This window comes from Sciurus vulgaris (assembly GCF_902686455.1).
Source record: "Sciurus vulgaris genome assembly, chromosome: 3".
In the NCBI taxonomy this organism is placed as follows: Eukaryota; Metazoa; Chordata; class Mammalia; order Rodentia; family Sciuridae; genus Sciurus; species Sciurus vulgaris.
In genome coordinates this window covers 98,823,299-98,839,736 of record NC_136463.1, presented here as the reverse complement: position 1 = coordinate 98,839,736, position 16,438 = coordinate 98,823,299, and the positions used below count along the sequence as shown (strand labels likewise).

General features: G+C 38.6%; 1 protein-coding gene across 4 annotated transcripts in view; it reads right to left on the bottom strand.

The window, feature by feature from the left end:
- ARHGAP15 (Rho GTPase activating protein 15) overlaps positions 1-16,438 on the bottom strand; it is a 631,777-nt gene that overhangs the window by 35,524 nt on the left and 579,815 nt on the right. Inside the window, exon 14 of one of the 4 annotated variants that reach the window (XM_079135675.1) lies at positions 12,534-15,355. The exons of the other annotated variants lie outside the window; for them this stretch is intronic. Coding sequence (XP_078991801.1) covers positions 15,244-15,355 — 112 coding nt within the window. The 3' untranslated portion in view covers positions 12,534-15,243. Of the gene's footprint in view, positions 1-12,533; positions 15,356-16,438 lie in introns of those variants that run through there. 4 annotated transcript variants of the gene reach the window in all.

Here is a 16,438-nt window from a genome sequence, read left to right as displayed (position 1 = left end):
TTGGTGCAGTGAAGTGTTCATGAATGGAATTAATGGAATTAATGGTTAATTAATGGTACCATGATTAGGACAATGAGGGAGGCTGGTAGATTTATAGCAAGGAGACCTATGTAATGCAGTTACCCCTACTGCAAACCCCAAATCTAAAATCCTAATTGTATTTAATGCTCTAAACTGATTGTCAGGTGGAGTTCGAGTGTCCTAAAGTAGTTCATTTCCATTTACTTTCCATAACTATAGTAAATTTGGGTTACAGGTTCTACACCGTGACTTCATGACCTAGAAAAGACCTAAATTTGCTCATCTTTGAAATGAGAAGTTTAGACAACTTCCTACTGGCAGGAAAAACCTATACATCATTTCCCTCTGAAAATGAGAACAAAGGTCAGTTATTGCTCCCTGTGGCTCCTCCACCTCTACTTGCCTTTTGGATGTCTCTAAACTCCCAGATGTCTGCAAGAAATTCTCTGCACACTGAATCATTAAAGAAAGGGCTTTCTTCTCCTCCTTCTTCTTTTGAAAGGAGTGGCCTAGGTGTTGATTGGACTGAGATTCCACAGAACTAAAAACAAAACCAACCCCTTCCTCAGCTCCCCCAAAACAAAAAACTTCCATATGCGTCTCTCTGTGAAGTCACTTTACTACTTCCTGATTTTAAATCCAACAGTTACATTTTTAAAGATACATTGCACTTCGGAATATGAACGTGTGAAATATCAGTACAAAATACAAAGGAGCAGTGTAAGCCAAGTCATGCAATATGATTTTTTTTTTTAAATATAGGGCAGTCAGGCACTTCTGCCTTTTGAACTCTATTTCTAGCCCTGTTGCTCTTATTTATTTGATGGGTTTCAAAATGAGGCTAACAGCTCGTAAGTGGCTTAGTTTACACACTTGGAAGATACACCTTGTTTCCTGCTTTGCAGCATCCTTCCTCTGAGAGGCTCCAGATAGTTAAGCCTCAGAATAGCCCAATGCAGAACAGCTTATATTCTTTCCCCACTACCAGTTCGACACAATGAAAGGCAAAGAACTATTGCATACCTTTCTTTAAGTCCAAGAAATGCCCTTTTGTGATGCATTCTGAACACACAATGCAAGAGACCTACAGCTATAGACAGTGTCTGCGCCCTTTTTAAATTCTCAGAACTGCTGGCACTGAACAGAGGAGACTGAAGAAACATCCTTCTCACCTTGTCTGTTCTTACTTTAAGGATTTCTACTTTAGTATATTCCCAATTATGTTATCAGTAAAAATCCACTTCTATCTTTAAAGTAGCTCTGGTGGTCTTTACCTTCTCTGAAAGCCTCTCATTAGAATATTCCAAATAATCTAACATTCCTCCACTTCCTCTACTTTCTTGCCTTCCTGTCATTCTAAAGTTATTTTGATCTTCACTGTTTCTCTGTGGTGCCACCCCATATTCTAGGACACATTTAGGTTTGCTCCCTCTCATCATCACCAAAATGCCTAAGCTTATACTTCTTCTAGAAAATCTCCTCTGGTAAAATTCAATAATAGTGAAGAAAATTTTTGACATAAACAAATATTTCTAAAAATGTGTTCAGTTACTTTGATTTAAAGCTATCTAAATCATTATTTCATTAGGTTTTTAAATAGCATCTGGAATATTTCTGCTTTGTTGTGAGCTGTCTTAGCTTATAACTTCAGCGAGGAAACAAAATGTGTCAAAATTCACTTTGAGACAGCCTTGTGGAATACTCTGAAAATCTGTTACTTGTTCATTTCACAAACATTTATTGAGCACCTACTATATTATAGGCACTGGACCAGGTTCTAGCATTGAAGGGCTAGACCACATTTATCCACACTGTAAAAGACATGGAAAGTACTAGAGTTGTTTCAATAGAAGTGGATATAATATGCCATCATGATCAAAACTTGGAAAACAAAAATGAGGTCCACCTTTTAGAAAATGTCAGCTTCTCTAAGACTTTTTAATGTGATGAAAACTGTCTTAAATTCAGGATCAAGCAGATTCAACCCAGAAATAATAACTGGTGAATAATAAGCAGAGTCTGATTGACTTCTATTCCCATACTACTTAATAATACTTTTTAAATTGTTATTGGAGGTGCCTTGACTATGATGATTCATTTCTATTTAATTAATTTTAGGGACTAAAACCAATTGAACGTTCTTGCTTTTTTCTTGGTTTGGGTCTAGTTTATTGGAACAACACTAACTAAATTTTCTAAATTTCTCAAGGTGTGTAAAGGGCAGGGGGCTCATATCCAAGTTTACTTTGCTATTGTTTTTTCCCCAGGTATGCACATGCACATGTGCACCTTCGGATTCTTTACTGGCACAGCAAAGGGGAGACTTGAGCATAGGTTAAAGTCCACATAACTGAGACCGGAGCTCTGCGGCTTTGACTGCACTTGCCAGTGCTGAGTAGACTGCTGGGATTCCACAAATAAATAATAAAAATAATAATGATTTTTAAAGCATTTGGAAATGCTGAGTTGAAAGGTGTGGTTTAAGTGCAATGTTTTATTGTGAAAGTGATATCTCTTGCATTATCTGTTCCTAATGGAGGGCGACAATAATGGAGAAGAAGGCACTTATGCCTCTAGCCTGGGTCCCTGAAGGCGGGTGGGGCTCAGGCAGGCACTGTGGTAACGCTTTACTGTACATGCAATTGCTTCCTTCCAATCTTGCAGAAGGTGTGAGAAGAGCCAGGCTGCCTCCTGTTCCCCTGAGCCTTAGAAGTTTCTTATGATGATGTTTCTTATGATGGAGGAAATGACCCAAAAACAAACAAACAAACAAACAAACAAAAAAAACACACTGGAAAAATACTATACACTTACTAATTTAGTTTTAAATTTGGGGTTCAAATAAATACACATTTGGCAAGGGCCACGTCAGCAGACTGGAAGTGAAATTACCCCTGGTTTGTGATTTGGGCTGAATTATGTTCCCCTTAATTCACACATTGAAGCCCTAACTGCCAGTACCTGAGACTGTGAGTGTATCTGGCAATAAGGGCCAGTAGAAAGTCACTGAGTTAGAATGAGGCTGCTAAGGCAGGCCTTAATCCAATCTGATTTGTGTCCTTAAAAGAAGAGACCATTTGAACACACAGATACCAGGGACACACAAACAGAAGAATGACCATGTGTAGACAAAACAACAAGATGGACGTCAACAAGCCCAACAGAGAGGCCTCAGAAGGAACCAACTCTGTCCACACCCTGGTCTTGAATTTTCAGCCTCCAGAACTGCGAGAAAATAAATTTCTGTTGTCAAAGCCACATGGCCTGTGGCATTTTGTTTTGGCAGCCCTATGGTATCCAGTCTGGGATAATTGAGACTTCAGATTCACATTGAGCTCTACAGTACAATATAGAACAAGATAAACATTTTTTATTCTGTATAGTCTGAATGCTTTCTCAACTAAGTCCGTAAGTTTAATTATAAAATGAACATAACCTGTATCGAATTATGAATATGTTAACATATTGAATGGGGACAAGAAAAATAAGCACCAGATTTAGGCTACATAGGGACTTGAAGGTAGAATAAAAAATCTGGTTTCCTTGACCGCATTGTCATAATATGCATATATAACAGTTTATTGAATCCAGGCTGTGTAGACAACCAGAAGAACGCTGGCTCCATACTGTCACAATGCATGCCCACAACAAAGACTCGGGGAAACAGCCCCTTTCATTCGATTTCTCTAAGTATTACCAACATGAGAGCTGAAAACCTTACCTCTGTCTGAAGTATATCTATGTACCCATGCATAAGTTATTAACTGGGCTCCCTGGGCTCTGCTGCTGAAAATATTAATATATTCAAATCTCATTCTAGCTACTGCAAAACACAGTACATCAGATAAATGCATTAATATCTTCCTTAGACAAAAGGATCTGGCATCATTTTTAAAAGATTTTTTATTCTTGTTCCTTAGACTCCTACTAAAATACAGGTGATATATGGCCTAATAAGGTAAAGTGGCCTTCAGGTGCCAAAGTGCCGGGTTGACAGTATCTATAAAACTCTGTTTATTATACTTGAAATACAACTCTCTTTTATGTGAATTATGTGCTGAGTACTGTTCATATCACCCAATGGCAGAAATGTTTTCTTTTTCTTTTCTTAGACATGTTACCTGGTGGAAAAGGAATGGCCTATATACAGGTGGTCTCTAATTGCAGATAATGTGACATCTATCCTGTCAATGTCCTCTGCTTCACCAGCTCTCTCTTCTGGATACAAGAACAGCCTCTGTGAGGCTGGGAGGCAAAGCTTTGCTGAGAAACAGCCAGCCAAGTGAGAAGACAGAAGTTAAAGCAGTAAGGAGAGGGGAAAATCCTGGGGAGTTATCCTTTAGATCACCACTCTGCATTTTATGGATCCCAAGTTGGGATGTATATATAATGACCAGCCTCTACCCTATCCAGCTTTGCCTTTTTGCTATTGGCTACACTTAAGGCCTTTTATCAATGACAACAAACAAAGTGGGTGGTCTTCTACCTCTTTCTAGCTGTAGGAAAAAAAATAGTGACATAATTTTTCACAGCCTGAAATAATTGTGGAAATACAGATACTGGTTAGGCTCACTATGAATTATTAGTGGAAAAGTGGGTCTCAGAAGTACGTTACATGTGAAATATTTTTCGTCACTTGAACATGTGCCGTCCAGAGCTGGCCCTGTTCTAGCCGTCACAGGGAACAAACATTTCACATTCACAGATGCTCCCAATTTGGTGCGGTTTGGAGTGTAATTTAGATCAAACGTCTCCATGTAAATGAGTCAGGGTTTCTTAATTAGGTGCCTCTAAAGCAAAACCTTGGACCACATCAGTAGGTGTGGGTGTGGTACCCACAATACTGGAATCTTTCCTGTAGACCATGCTCTTAGTATCATTTGAATAGAGCTGGTTTTTTTTTTTTTTTTTTTTTTTTTTTTTGGTTGTTTTTTTCAGGCAGAGTAATAAATCTGCAGATGGCATAGACAGAAAGACGCTACTTCAGAAGAGCTGTCTAAAAACACTGCCTCTTTGGCAAATGCCTTAAAGTAGGTCATTCTGCTGTGATTTAGCTTTTTCTTTAGATTTGATTGCCAGCTTTTTGTTCCCATTACAAGTAGGGTGCATTCCAGTCCACAGACTTGTTCTTAATTTTTCCAACTGGTATTTGTTTACTAGGATTTGCAGATCTTCCTATGAAAATGGCCAATATCCTGTCACAGTGCTAATCATGCACTTGACCACAAAGCGAAATGGATCCCGGTGATAATCTGGCGATGCTGAAATATTAAATGCCTTAAACACCCAGTCTTCCCACAGCAATACTGCGTTGATTTATATGGGTAGGTTTGTTGAAATAATTGTCCCATCTTTTATACATGTGCAAAGAAGAGGTGACAGGATGTAAATGGAAAACTTTTACAAGCCATATAGCTGTTTGTATAGATATTCAGGTTATCTGCTTTTATACTTGTCATTGTTTGTGTTTTTTATAGGGGGAAAAAATCATTGGGGCCCATTTCCCTATCGAGGCTTCGGGATTTACATGCAGAACCCCCTCCAGCATTAATGAGTTACCTGAATAAATTCCCTGGCAATCGATGGGCACATAGACCTTGTTTTGTTCTATTAATTATTCCTCACAGAACTTTGACACTGACATTAAATGAGGCCTTAAAAAATCTTGATGAAGGTCTTAAGGTATCTTTTACTGTTCAAATATTAGCATTGCAAAAACTCTGTCTAAGGCATTATTCATTTTGTGGAACTACAGGGAAGGAGGGGTTGAGATAAGGAAACAAGAACACAGGGCACAGGGAGTAAACTTTTGGTTTTAACGCTTTACTGCCTAGAGGCTGATCTTTCTAGGAATACGTTATAATCCTCAAATGTGACAGCAAGGAAAATAAATGTTAAAATCATAATAGATTAAAAGAACTGAGTATGTTGTTTGGAACATGGTGTCTTTTCCACAGGCCCAGTTTTGTCTTGACAAATTGTTGATGTTTTCAGGTGAATTCCCAAACATCAGTTAAAAGCACCTAAAGCGCGTTTGGGGGGAAGTAGAGAAGACTGGCCAGGTTCACTGCAAGACGGGCTAGTCTGTATGTACCTAGGGAGTAGACTGGGAAATGTGTTTTTGTGCAGTTTTTCTCCTCACTCCCACTGAAACTTCTTTTACTTAGAAGGGGTATAGAAGGTTGTGATTAAGCAAATGTTCTGGTTAAAAATACTTATTATCATATGTGGATTAGCAGTAATCAAACAACACAATTAATATTAAAATTACAACGGACACCGAATTATCATCCTTTGATAATTCACAAGGAACTTTTGAATCTTGAAGCTCTCATTAGGAACTTGAGTTATCTCTGTGCTAGAGTGTGGTTATTAGATAAATGGATGGTTATTAGAAATTTCTGACTGGTGAAATGGCAGCTAATTGAAATTTGTTTGGATCCTTTTGGAGCGGAAGTTATTTATTGAATAATACTATTTGATGATACTTTTCAAGTTTTCATAATGCTGATGATTCTGATTTATCTGTTTACTTTCTAATTTTCGCCCTTTGTTCTTGAGTGATTCTTGCTGTGTTTGTCCCCCAAGTTGTGTTTAATTCTATTCTTTTCTTTTGATTCTGAACTCTCTTGGTGAATGCATTCACTGTCATGGTTTGAATATTTATTTTAAAAAGCTAATTCTTGAATCTGCATTTCCTCCTCTAATGTTATACCTTCACTTTTCCATTTGCTAAAATGGTTTGTTAAGTGCCTGCTGTTGCTCTAATCTCTACTAGTTTCTTGAGACACTGTGAAGGGGGAAGAAATTATTTCTTTAAGGAATTAATGTAACTTATGTATGAGGAAAGATTCATTATGACTTTATGCTAGTTAGATAGAGCTGCCTATGGCTGACTAGGAGCTTGTGAGGGAGGTATAGCAAAACAACTCAGGTTGTTCGCGTTTGACAGTTAATAATGGACTTTGATTCATATGTAACACTGAGTTTTCTAAAAGTCTTTGAGATGTAAGTATTATAATGACTTTAAATATAAATGAGGGGGAGAATGCTTCCAGAAGCTGTCTTATCCAAGGTGACATGGTTAAAGAGTCATAAATCTAGGATGTAAACTCAAGTTTCCTGGTTCTGAATCCAGTATGCTAGTTGTCCTGGATTAAGTGCAAGATCAAGTATTTGGACAGCATTCTGCTTGAATTTGCAATCGTGTTAAGCTGCAAGAACATTATAGACATCCTTTGGTATCCTACGGTTCTGGACCTCCAGGGATAGCAAATCTCTGGAAGCTCAAGTTTGTTATAGAAAATGACATACTATTTGCATAGAACCTATGCATATCCTTCAGTACACTTGACGTTACCTCTTATTACTTATAGTACCTAATGTAATGTATATGTAAATTGTTATACTGTATTATTTAGGGGATAATAACAGGAGAAGAAAAGTCTGTATATATTCAACATAGACACAATTTAAAAATATATTTTTAGTTTGTGCTTGGTTGAATCCTTGGATACAGAACACACAGATTTGCAGGGCAGACTACATACTCTTTCACTTCCTTTATACTTTCACTTTCTTTATGCCATTAGCTTTCACACACAAGCACATGTGCGTGCACACACACACCTATAGAAAGATGAGTAAAGTTCCATTTCCATGCTACAGATGATAAGACAGTGACTGAGAAGAGAAACAACAGGACTAAATCACTGTGGAAGCTCATGTCCAGGCTGTGGCTATGCTTAGAATCTCTCAACCTATCAGAGGCAAGTGCACAAAGCACTTTCCTCTTACAAATAAATCTTTCTGATTAGATTGATTACTGAATAATTGAAATACTTTTCAAACTTGTTTTCCTGTGTCTACCTTTGTTCTCCTAGAATGCATTCTCAACACAGGAATGCTAGGATTCTTTTAAATCTTAAGTCAGTTCATGTCATTTCTGGTCAAAAACCCTGCTACTGGCACTCCCTTACTTTTTAACTTGGAAGGAACTACTGAGTCCTCCAGATGTTCTCAAAGCCCTGTGTCAGCATGAGGCTCCTCTCCACCTCTGCTCTCCTTGACTCCCACCACCCTGGTCTCTTTGCTTTGCTGGATCTCCTGCATCAAGGCCTAGATGTGTGCTCTGCCTGGATCACACTGGCTCCAGGTGTTCTCTTCACCAACATCCTCCCTTACCTGAGCTTGTCACAAATCTCACCTTAATCAGATCTATTGCAATGACATTATTTTTATTGCAATCTTCCCTCATGGCACTTTCAATCCTCTTTCTGCTCCATTTTACCAATTCCTTAGCAATTGTCAACTTCTAATATGCTATAGTATTTTGTTATTTATAATGTTGATGTGTTTCAGTTATTTATATTATGATTTTTAGATATTATGTAATCTCCATGAGAGCAGGGTGATTTCTGTTAAGTTTACTGATGTGTTACAAATTCCTAGAACAGTGCCTGACACATAGGTGGTGCTAAATAAGGGCACTTAGATGAGCCAGTATTATTAGTAGCTGCACTCTTCTCTGTAGTCTATGGATCAGAAACCCTGATATTGTCTCAAACTGTTTCCAGTCCTTTGTGCATCAGGTAAAAAAACTAACAAATATTCCTAACATACTTCACGTTCTCTCCCTTCCCACTGAGCTTCCTGACCAGCACTGGAACAACTCTGTCCTGAATGGTATAGAAGGTACTGACTTTTCAGCTTTGTTCCAGCCTTCTCCATTTGCAAATCCATTTTAAGTATCACCATTATTTGACATAGTTAAAACAAAAACCAAAAATAACTTGTAATCTTCAACTGCTCAATAATCAACCTTGGATTTCTATGGTCTAAGATGTCAGATTCTGATCTTTTTGCCATTTCCACGCATTTCCTGGTTCCTCTCTGGATTGGAGTCTCACCTTCTCCTGCCACAGTTCAGTTAGCTCACCTCTACATCCTGGCTCCCACATGGCCTTTCTGTAGCTATCCCAGGAACATCCTGTACTTCCCAAATCCCACCTAAGCTTTGAAGCCTGACTTTAACTCTAACTTTCACTGGAGACTTCCCAATTATTTTATCCCATTTCTTCCAAGTTGAATCATCAGCTGCACATATTATTCATCAGTTAATTATCTTCTAGTTTTTCTTCTTAGTGCTTTGTCCGATATTAGATTGCTAACATGGAAAGGGGAGAGCCTTAGACTTCCTGTTTTATATTTATTTTTTCAATTAATTTTTATTTGTTCTAATTAGTTATACATGACAGTAGAATCCATTTATGCATTTTGGTAAATCATACAAAAATGGAGTATAATTCCTCATTTTTCCCTCACCTCTCCCTACTGGAGTATGGAACACAGAATAAGCACTCCATTGATACTGCTGATTCATGGACTTGTGCTTTTCTTTTTCTCACAGCAGAAGTACTTTACCTTACAAGCTTTAGACAATTGAATATTTGAATATTTCAAGTGATGTATTTTGAATGATATTCTAAATGTATATATCATTGGCAAGTTATGGATTTTTTGCTGCTATACTGATGAGGTATATATGAGGAAATGTAGACTAAATGAGTCTTTTAGTTTACAGCATGTCTAGTACATGTCTAGATGGAGGAAATCATACAGATTCTACCAGGGATTAATTGGATCTTGCTTTTTAAGTGTGTTTGTGTGTATGTGTGTGTTTCTTCTCAAACATCTAAAGTGAATTCTATCATTAAGAAGTCACAAAATATGTAGATATTGATGTAAAAAGCACTTAGGAAGTGACTAGATAAGGAATGTAATCATTAATCCAACCAACAATTAAGAGTCTTTAATGGTATATTCAGGCTTTATCACAAAAGCCTCAGTAGCGCATAGCAATAACCATGTTTGCATAATATAAGCTTGAAAATGGCCTATTCACTGATGTTTTTAGCAACTCTGGTTTCATTTTACAAAGCTTTGAAGGGAATTATCACTCTTCCCACTGTCCATGGGTTAAGCTTTGAAAATCTGCATTCTGCCATCTTGTCTTCTCTTGATTCATCTTGAAAGCCAGATAATTTTGGTTCTTTGGGGGGGGGGGGGTCATGAGACTACTGTTGGCATCCCTCTGCAACAGTAATCCCTCTAGTGAGTAGAAACACATTGTTCAATGTAAATGTTTTCAGTAGGTGTCTCATTCATGAAATATATTCAGGGACCAAGCTACTTATTTCCCCTCCCACCACATAGGAAAAGCCATCCTAGGTGTGGGTTTGGGATTGGATTATTATTTTGGATTATTCATGTTTCTGCTTCCTTTAGTTCCTAGAACTAACCAAGTAAACTTGATAAATTCTGGATGTCAAATCTCATTTTAAAGTCCTCTTTCTTTTTTCCCAGCTCTATTTTCTTGGTTTAGAGAGAACATCTCTCTTCTGTTATAGCCAGGTTTCTGAGAGTTTGGTCCTCAGACCAGCAAAGTGGGGGGATTTGTGTTTTATGCAGAATCTTAGGCCCAAACCAGATATCCTGGATCAGAATCTGTATTTTTAAAACAGAGTCCCAGGTGATTTTACTTACAAGGACCTTTATATTTGAGAAGTCCTGAGATTCTTTATGGGCTGCTCATGAGGCAGAAGTGCTGGCCACAGGCCCCACCAAAAGCAGAGGGAATAGCCCAGTTTCCATAGACCATCACTGAACCCTCTCCATGTCCTCAATCATTGAAATCCTTCTCCACTATAGTACTTCAGGGCTTGTTTCCTAAGTATGGCAAGGTAGTCATAGGTGCATCTGCATCAATAGAGGGCACTGTTTTTTCCTAGCCAATTAGTAGATGCCATTAAGCCCTTCTGATGGAGCCTGGGCTGTGAGAGGTGAACCCTTCGGGTGGAATATAGGATGGCGGCCCTCACCACTTGTGGTCATTAATGTTCCCGTGGTGCTTTTTGTGAGAGAAGGAATTGTTAACCTTGGTGTCCTGGCTGCCTTCCAATCTGTGTAATTGCATGCAGCCTACCTAAGTCTGCTCTGTAGTTTCAATTAGGTAAAGTATTGTTCACTTCTTGCACTAAACTGCTGTGTTGTGTGGCTACAGACTGCTAATTAGCTGGTGTTTTTCAGGTGGCTGCATGTGTGATGAACAAAACTCCTCCCTCTGGTCATCTCCTTCCATTCCCACTCCCTCAGTCCCAAATACAGCCACAAGCTTATCTCTTCTATGTAACATTTCTTGTATAAAAGTGCTTTGGGATCACGAATTCTTAGAACATGACAATGAACGTTACTTTAGTTTCTCTACCTAGCCACTTGCTTCTGGGCTTACCTAGTTTATTATAGGTGGTGTGTGTGTGTGTGTGTGTGTGTGTGTGTGTGTGTGTGTGGTGTGTGTGTGTGTGTGTGTGTGTAAGAAAGAGAGAGAGAGAGAGAGAGAGAGAGAGAGAGAGAGAGAGGAGAGGTAGGGGGGCGCTTCCATGTACAGAATGAAAAGAATGTGATTAGGGGTTGAATAAAGTAGGTTTTCCTATTTGATACCTATAGGAAGAAGGGTAAATGAAGGGTAAATGCCTTGATTGCCAGGGACGTATGAATTGCTTTAAGAGCTTGGCAGTCAGGGAATTGGCTATTTTCAGTGTGATATGAAAGGCGGGTGAGGTTAGGGAGAACAGGGCATGCATTTTGTTTCTTCTTTTCCACTAGTTAGAAAAATATATTGCAATATGTAAACAACTGGTAAAATGCTTCACTATCTCTGCTATCTCTCTGGGGGATGTCTGACCCTAAACAGGAAATGTGGCAACAGGAGGGAGAGAGAACAGAATCAGAGGTCAGCACCAGGGAAGTACTTACAGCTCTGGAATGGCAGCTAGAAATGAAAGAGAAGTGGAAAAAGACCGTAAGCAGAAGCCACGAGGGCACAGTGTGCTCTCCTCAGAGATGTGTTTAAGAGGAGAATTTTCCTGAGATGTAAAGTGATTGTAAAACAAGTCCAAATGGGGAAATAAAATGAGAATTAGGTAAGTTCTGACTTTGCATGTCTTCTCATGATATGAACAAAGTAATCTGTTTTGATAACCAAAAACAGAGACACAAGTTCGTTAGATAAAAGTTATTTTAGGTAACATTAACATTTTTTCCCCACATCTCAAACATTAGGGGTCTCAATGAAAATCAATGAATGAAATAACAAATGAGTGAATAAAACTGACAAAGGGAAGATTATTAAAAGGTGTGTACTGACTCTTAATCCATGGAGAACAGCAAAAAATTCTGTTAGTGCCAGCGACTAAGTCTTGCTTATCCTTGCAATGGTCTGTCTCAGTGTCCTATTTTTCTTATGGACAAAGGGAGAGAAAAGAAGAGGTTTACTCAGTCTGAGGGATGATTTGTAAAAGACTTGTTTTCAAAACCCTGCAAGAAGAGGAAGAATGTAGAACCAAAAAGTTGGGATTGAGAATAGGATTTCAGGACAGAAACAGTCTCAGATATGGACAGGGAGGTCAGTATCATAATGGTAAAAGTTTCCAAGATTCTAGGCATTAATTGCTTCCCTGGTAAAATTATCTTCATTTCCAGCTCAGCATCAATCACAAAATAAACACATAATATTCATTTGCCTCGTGAATAAATGTGTAGATAGATCATGCAAGCAACAATGATTTGAACATGAAGAGAGTTCTCAGAGCAAAGGACAAGAGGAAGAATTTGAAGATGGCAATGATTCTGGGAGGAAAGGCAGATAAAAGAATGTGGAAAATGTCAGAAAAATAGCTCAGTCAACAAAGATTGTGGTTCAGACCCGAAAGAGGAGACAAGATGACTAGACGTGAGATATAGGAGTCTGTAGACAAAGGACAATACAAAGTTTGAAGGTTGTGAGTTCTGCATGTAGTTTTCACTTCATTTCTACATATTACTGAGTGAACCTGGGGGAAAATTATAGCCAACACTGTTGTTGAATCAGAGATAAAATAGAACTAAAAATTCTAATTTTAAATTGGAGTACTTTTGCTATGTGGAAAGTTTTGAAGGAGATGTTTCCCAGTGGCCTGTCCCAAATAGCCCCCGAACTCCTTTCTTTTCCCCAGAGGCTGTCATTCAGTATAAACCCATGGTTTCAGCTGTAAAGTGCTTCAAAGTCAAGTGTGGGTCAAGTCTTCTACTGGCCATAGATCAATTATTATTTATGGCTCAAAATTCCTCCTGTCTGCTGCTAAAGTCCAGTCTTTTCTTGGGCTAGACATTACAGTCTTGAGATCTGAAATCTCATATAATCTGCACTTTTTCTTGCATGAAGGAAAAAACCTAACAACATGGAAATCTGCAGCTACCCCGTGTTAGCTATTCCTGGATGTCACCCTGCAGCTCTAATTTCTGCTTTCTCCTCTGTATTCTGGGTACTGCTGCTGGACTTGTCAGCACCTTGTCACTGTTTCCTGTTGCGTGGGCTACCATTGGACTCTGTGTTCTTAACAATTATCCATAAAACCCCCACAAAATCCTTCATAATTAAAAAAAAAAATATATATATATATATATATTAACAGGTAAAAAAAGAGAGGAAGCTACTTTTAAAAATTTAGTTTCCTGGAGCGGGTGCTATTTGTAAATGCCTCACAGCCTGGATGAACTGCAGTGTTGTCTTGTCTTTTCCAGTTCTGGGATGTTCTTTTGTTCATGGTGTGACAAGGATGTGGGGAGCCAATATGATTTAGCTAAATAATACACAAATGTCAAGAATACTTTCATGTCTTGTGTACAGACCAGAATAAATTACTCGGATGGAATGTTTTGTTTTTCTTTTCAGGGAACAACCTCACAGTTTACAAGGAGCTTCTCTGACAAGAAGTGGCTAAGAAATATTATTAAAAGTAACCTATTTTAATGTAGTATGAAATGGCTAAGGATTTCACCGGGGTTCAAAAGACAGAGGCCTGGAGAGGATGTTGAGAGGCAGAATGCAATGAGGAACTGGGCTTGTTCTGGAATTCTTATGCTAGGGGTGAGGGTGGTGGAGGCAGTGCAGAATAAATCCAGTAAGAAATGAAAATGAGGGAACTGGTTTCTCAGAATTAAAGGTGAACCGAAAGGAATTGGCAGCTGCCTGGACATGCCAGCCAGAGGCCATGGTATCTGACACACGTGACAGATCCAGAGACAACGGCAAAGCTCCCCAAACAACTTGCAGGAAGGGCTTGCCAGGAAGCCAGATGCTGCTTCTGGAAGAATATCTTCTGTGGTTGGGCATCTGGGTTCAGTGCTTTCCATTTAAAGAGGAGAAAGAAGGTGGCAAAAGGCAGTCCCATCACTGCCTTTTAAACAACGTGCTAAGAGTACAAATATGCACACACACACACACACACACACACACACACACACACACACATAAGCAATGAAGATTGGTGACATGGAACTTGTTTTTAAAATAAACCTGCAAAGATGGAATTTTTCCCAGTGCTTTTTTAGATGGAAAACATTGTATTAAAAGGTGTAGGCATGTGTGTGTGTGTGGGGGGGTGGGGGCAGACACACTTAGATAAAACCTTTAAATAAATGAGGTTTACTAATTAATTAGGATTTGTTAGGTGATTTTATTTAATGGCTGGGTTGATCACTGATGTTCAACTAGAAAAAAGAATTTGAACAATGGGCCTGTGCCTCTGTCGTGTTGGCTGGTCTTCCTCTCTCTTTGTGTTACCATTCTTCCTTCCCTGGATACACAATGGAGTATTGGTGTTGGCATGAAAGCAGTATGTGGTTGAATGGACTGGAAATCAGGTGACTTGAGGTCTGGTTAGTTTTTTCCCCTTGCACTTTGAAGTTTGCTGTGTCTCTGATCCCTAAAGCAGAGGAATCACATTTCTTTTTACCCTTAAAGGAAGAGAGCAAGCTTTTGTAATCAAGGTGGTTTCTATTTCCCTCTCCTCCTCTTTGTCTTTCTCCTTCTTCTTTTACCTCTTGCTATGCTGAATAATTTAAGATAGTATGAAATTTTATTGTATCTGAAACAATGAATAGGGAGTTTGGGTTGATCTGACAGGAGATGGGACTGGTTAGAGGTTTTTTTCATTTAGTAGTTATGACAAAAGGTGTAAAAATAAGATTTTATATTCCAAGACTCTTTACTAATTCCAGATAATTGAGAAGTCATAAATACTGGCAATCTCACTGTAGTCTTGTAATAGTTCTAAAAGGCTCCACATCATTGGTGGGTGGTTCCAAGTTCCCTGCTCAGTGCTTCTGGGCCTCTCTGGGTGCTCATTCATTTTGTGCTTCTGTAATCTTAGCATTCATTCTTAGCATTGATATTAACTCGTTTACAATCAGAAGAGTGATGTTTTTTTCTTCATCATGATGAGAAGATGAAGATCTGTCAAGAACAGACATTCTGGGGAAGAACCACTCATTATCAATAACCTCAAAATGGAATGTTCCCTAGTCCTGGTCTGAAATATATCAGTTTTCTAATATTATGGACTTAAGAAGTTGGTCATACCCAGAACTACTCACTGGTTATTAAACTATTAACATCTTATTCAACAAAGTCATGAGATTCCATTTATCTCACAAAATAATTATTAAATATCTTCAATGTTTGTGAGGCTGCAGTAGTCTCGTGGGACTGGTACTAGCAGGAATCAAAATGATACAGATTTGTTTCCTTAGAGCCAATGCTTTAATGGAAGAAGGGGGTCAAGTCAATTGTTTTAATCTCTTTTCCTGATAATATTTTCAGGTGACTATGCTGTAGAATATCCTCTTTTTTTCCTGCTTGAATATCGTATTTATTTCTTTTATTTTTAAAGCAGAAGGATGAAGATATGAACAGTAGTTGATTATATCTACAAATCTGCCAATGACCTATTATTAGGAGAATGTTCTAGGCATTGTTTATAGAATTGGTAGTTTTAATCATGACAATGTCTCTGTTCTTGCCACATTTTCTTTTTAACAATATGTGTGCCATTTGCAGACTACTTTTCTGGACCTCTTCCTCTGACCAACATTGAAGTTCCTAGAAATTGGTTCTTAACTCTCTTTACATTGTCCTTGAGGTATTTATGACCTTAACTGACTGCCATCTTTAAACCGACAGTTTTGAAATTTATGCCTGGGTCTCAACCACCTTGTTGCATTCCCAAAATATAATATTATTTTTCACTGGACTTTGTTAATAGAATAAGAACAATGACTACATCGTATCATGCCTTGAAAATTTCAGCCTCTCATGCCTCCAATTGGGTCCTTTCATGTGTGGGGGTTGTGGATACTACCACTCAGCTAGCTGAACACTCAGGTGCCCTCCTGGAGCCCTTCCTCCTGACCTCTGACCCACTGGGTGACATGCCACCTTGAATCTATCTCATCAGTGACTCTCATATCCCATTCTGTTTCCCCATTCTCCTCAGCACTCCTTGGTTTGGCATCTCTAGCTTGGATGCCTCCAACAGCC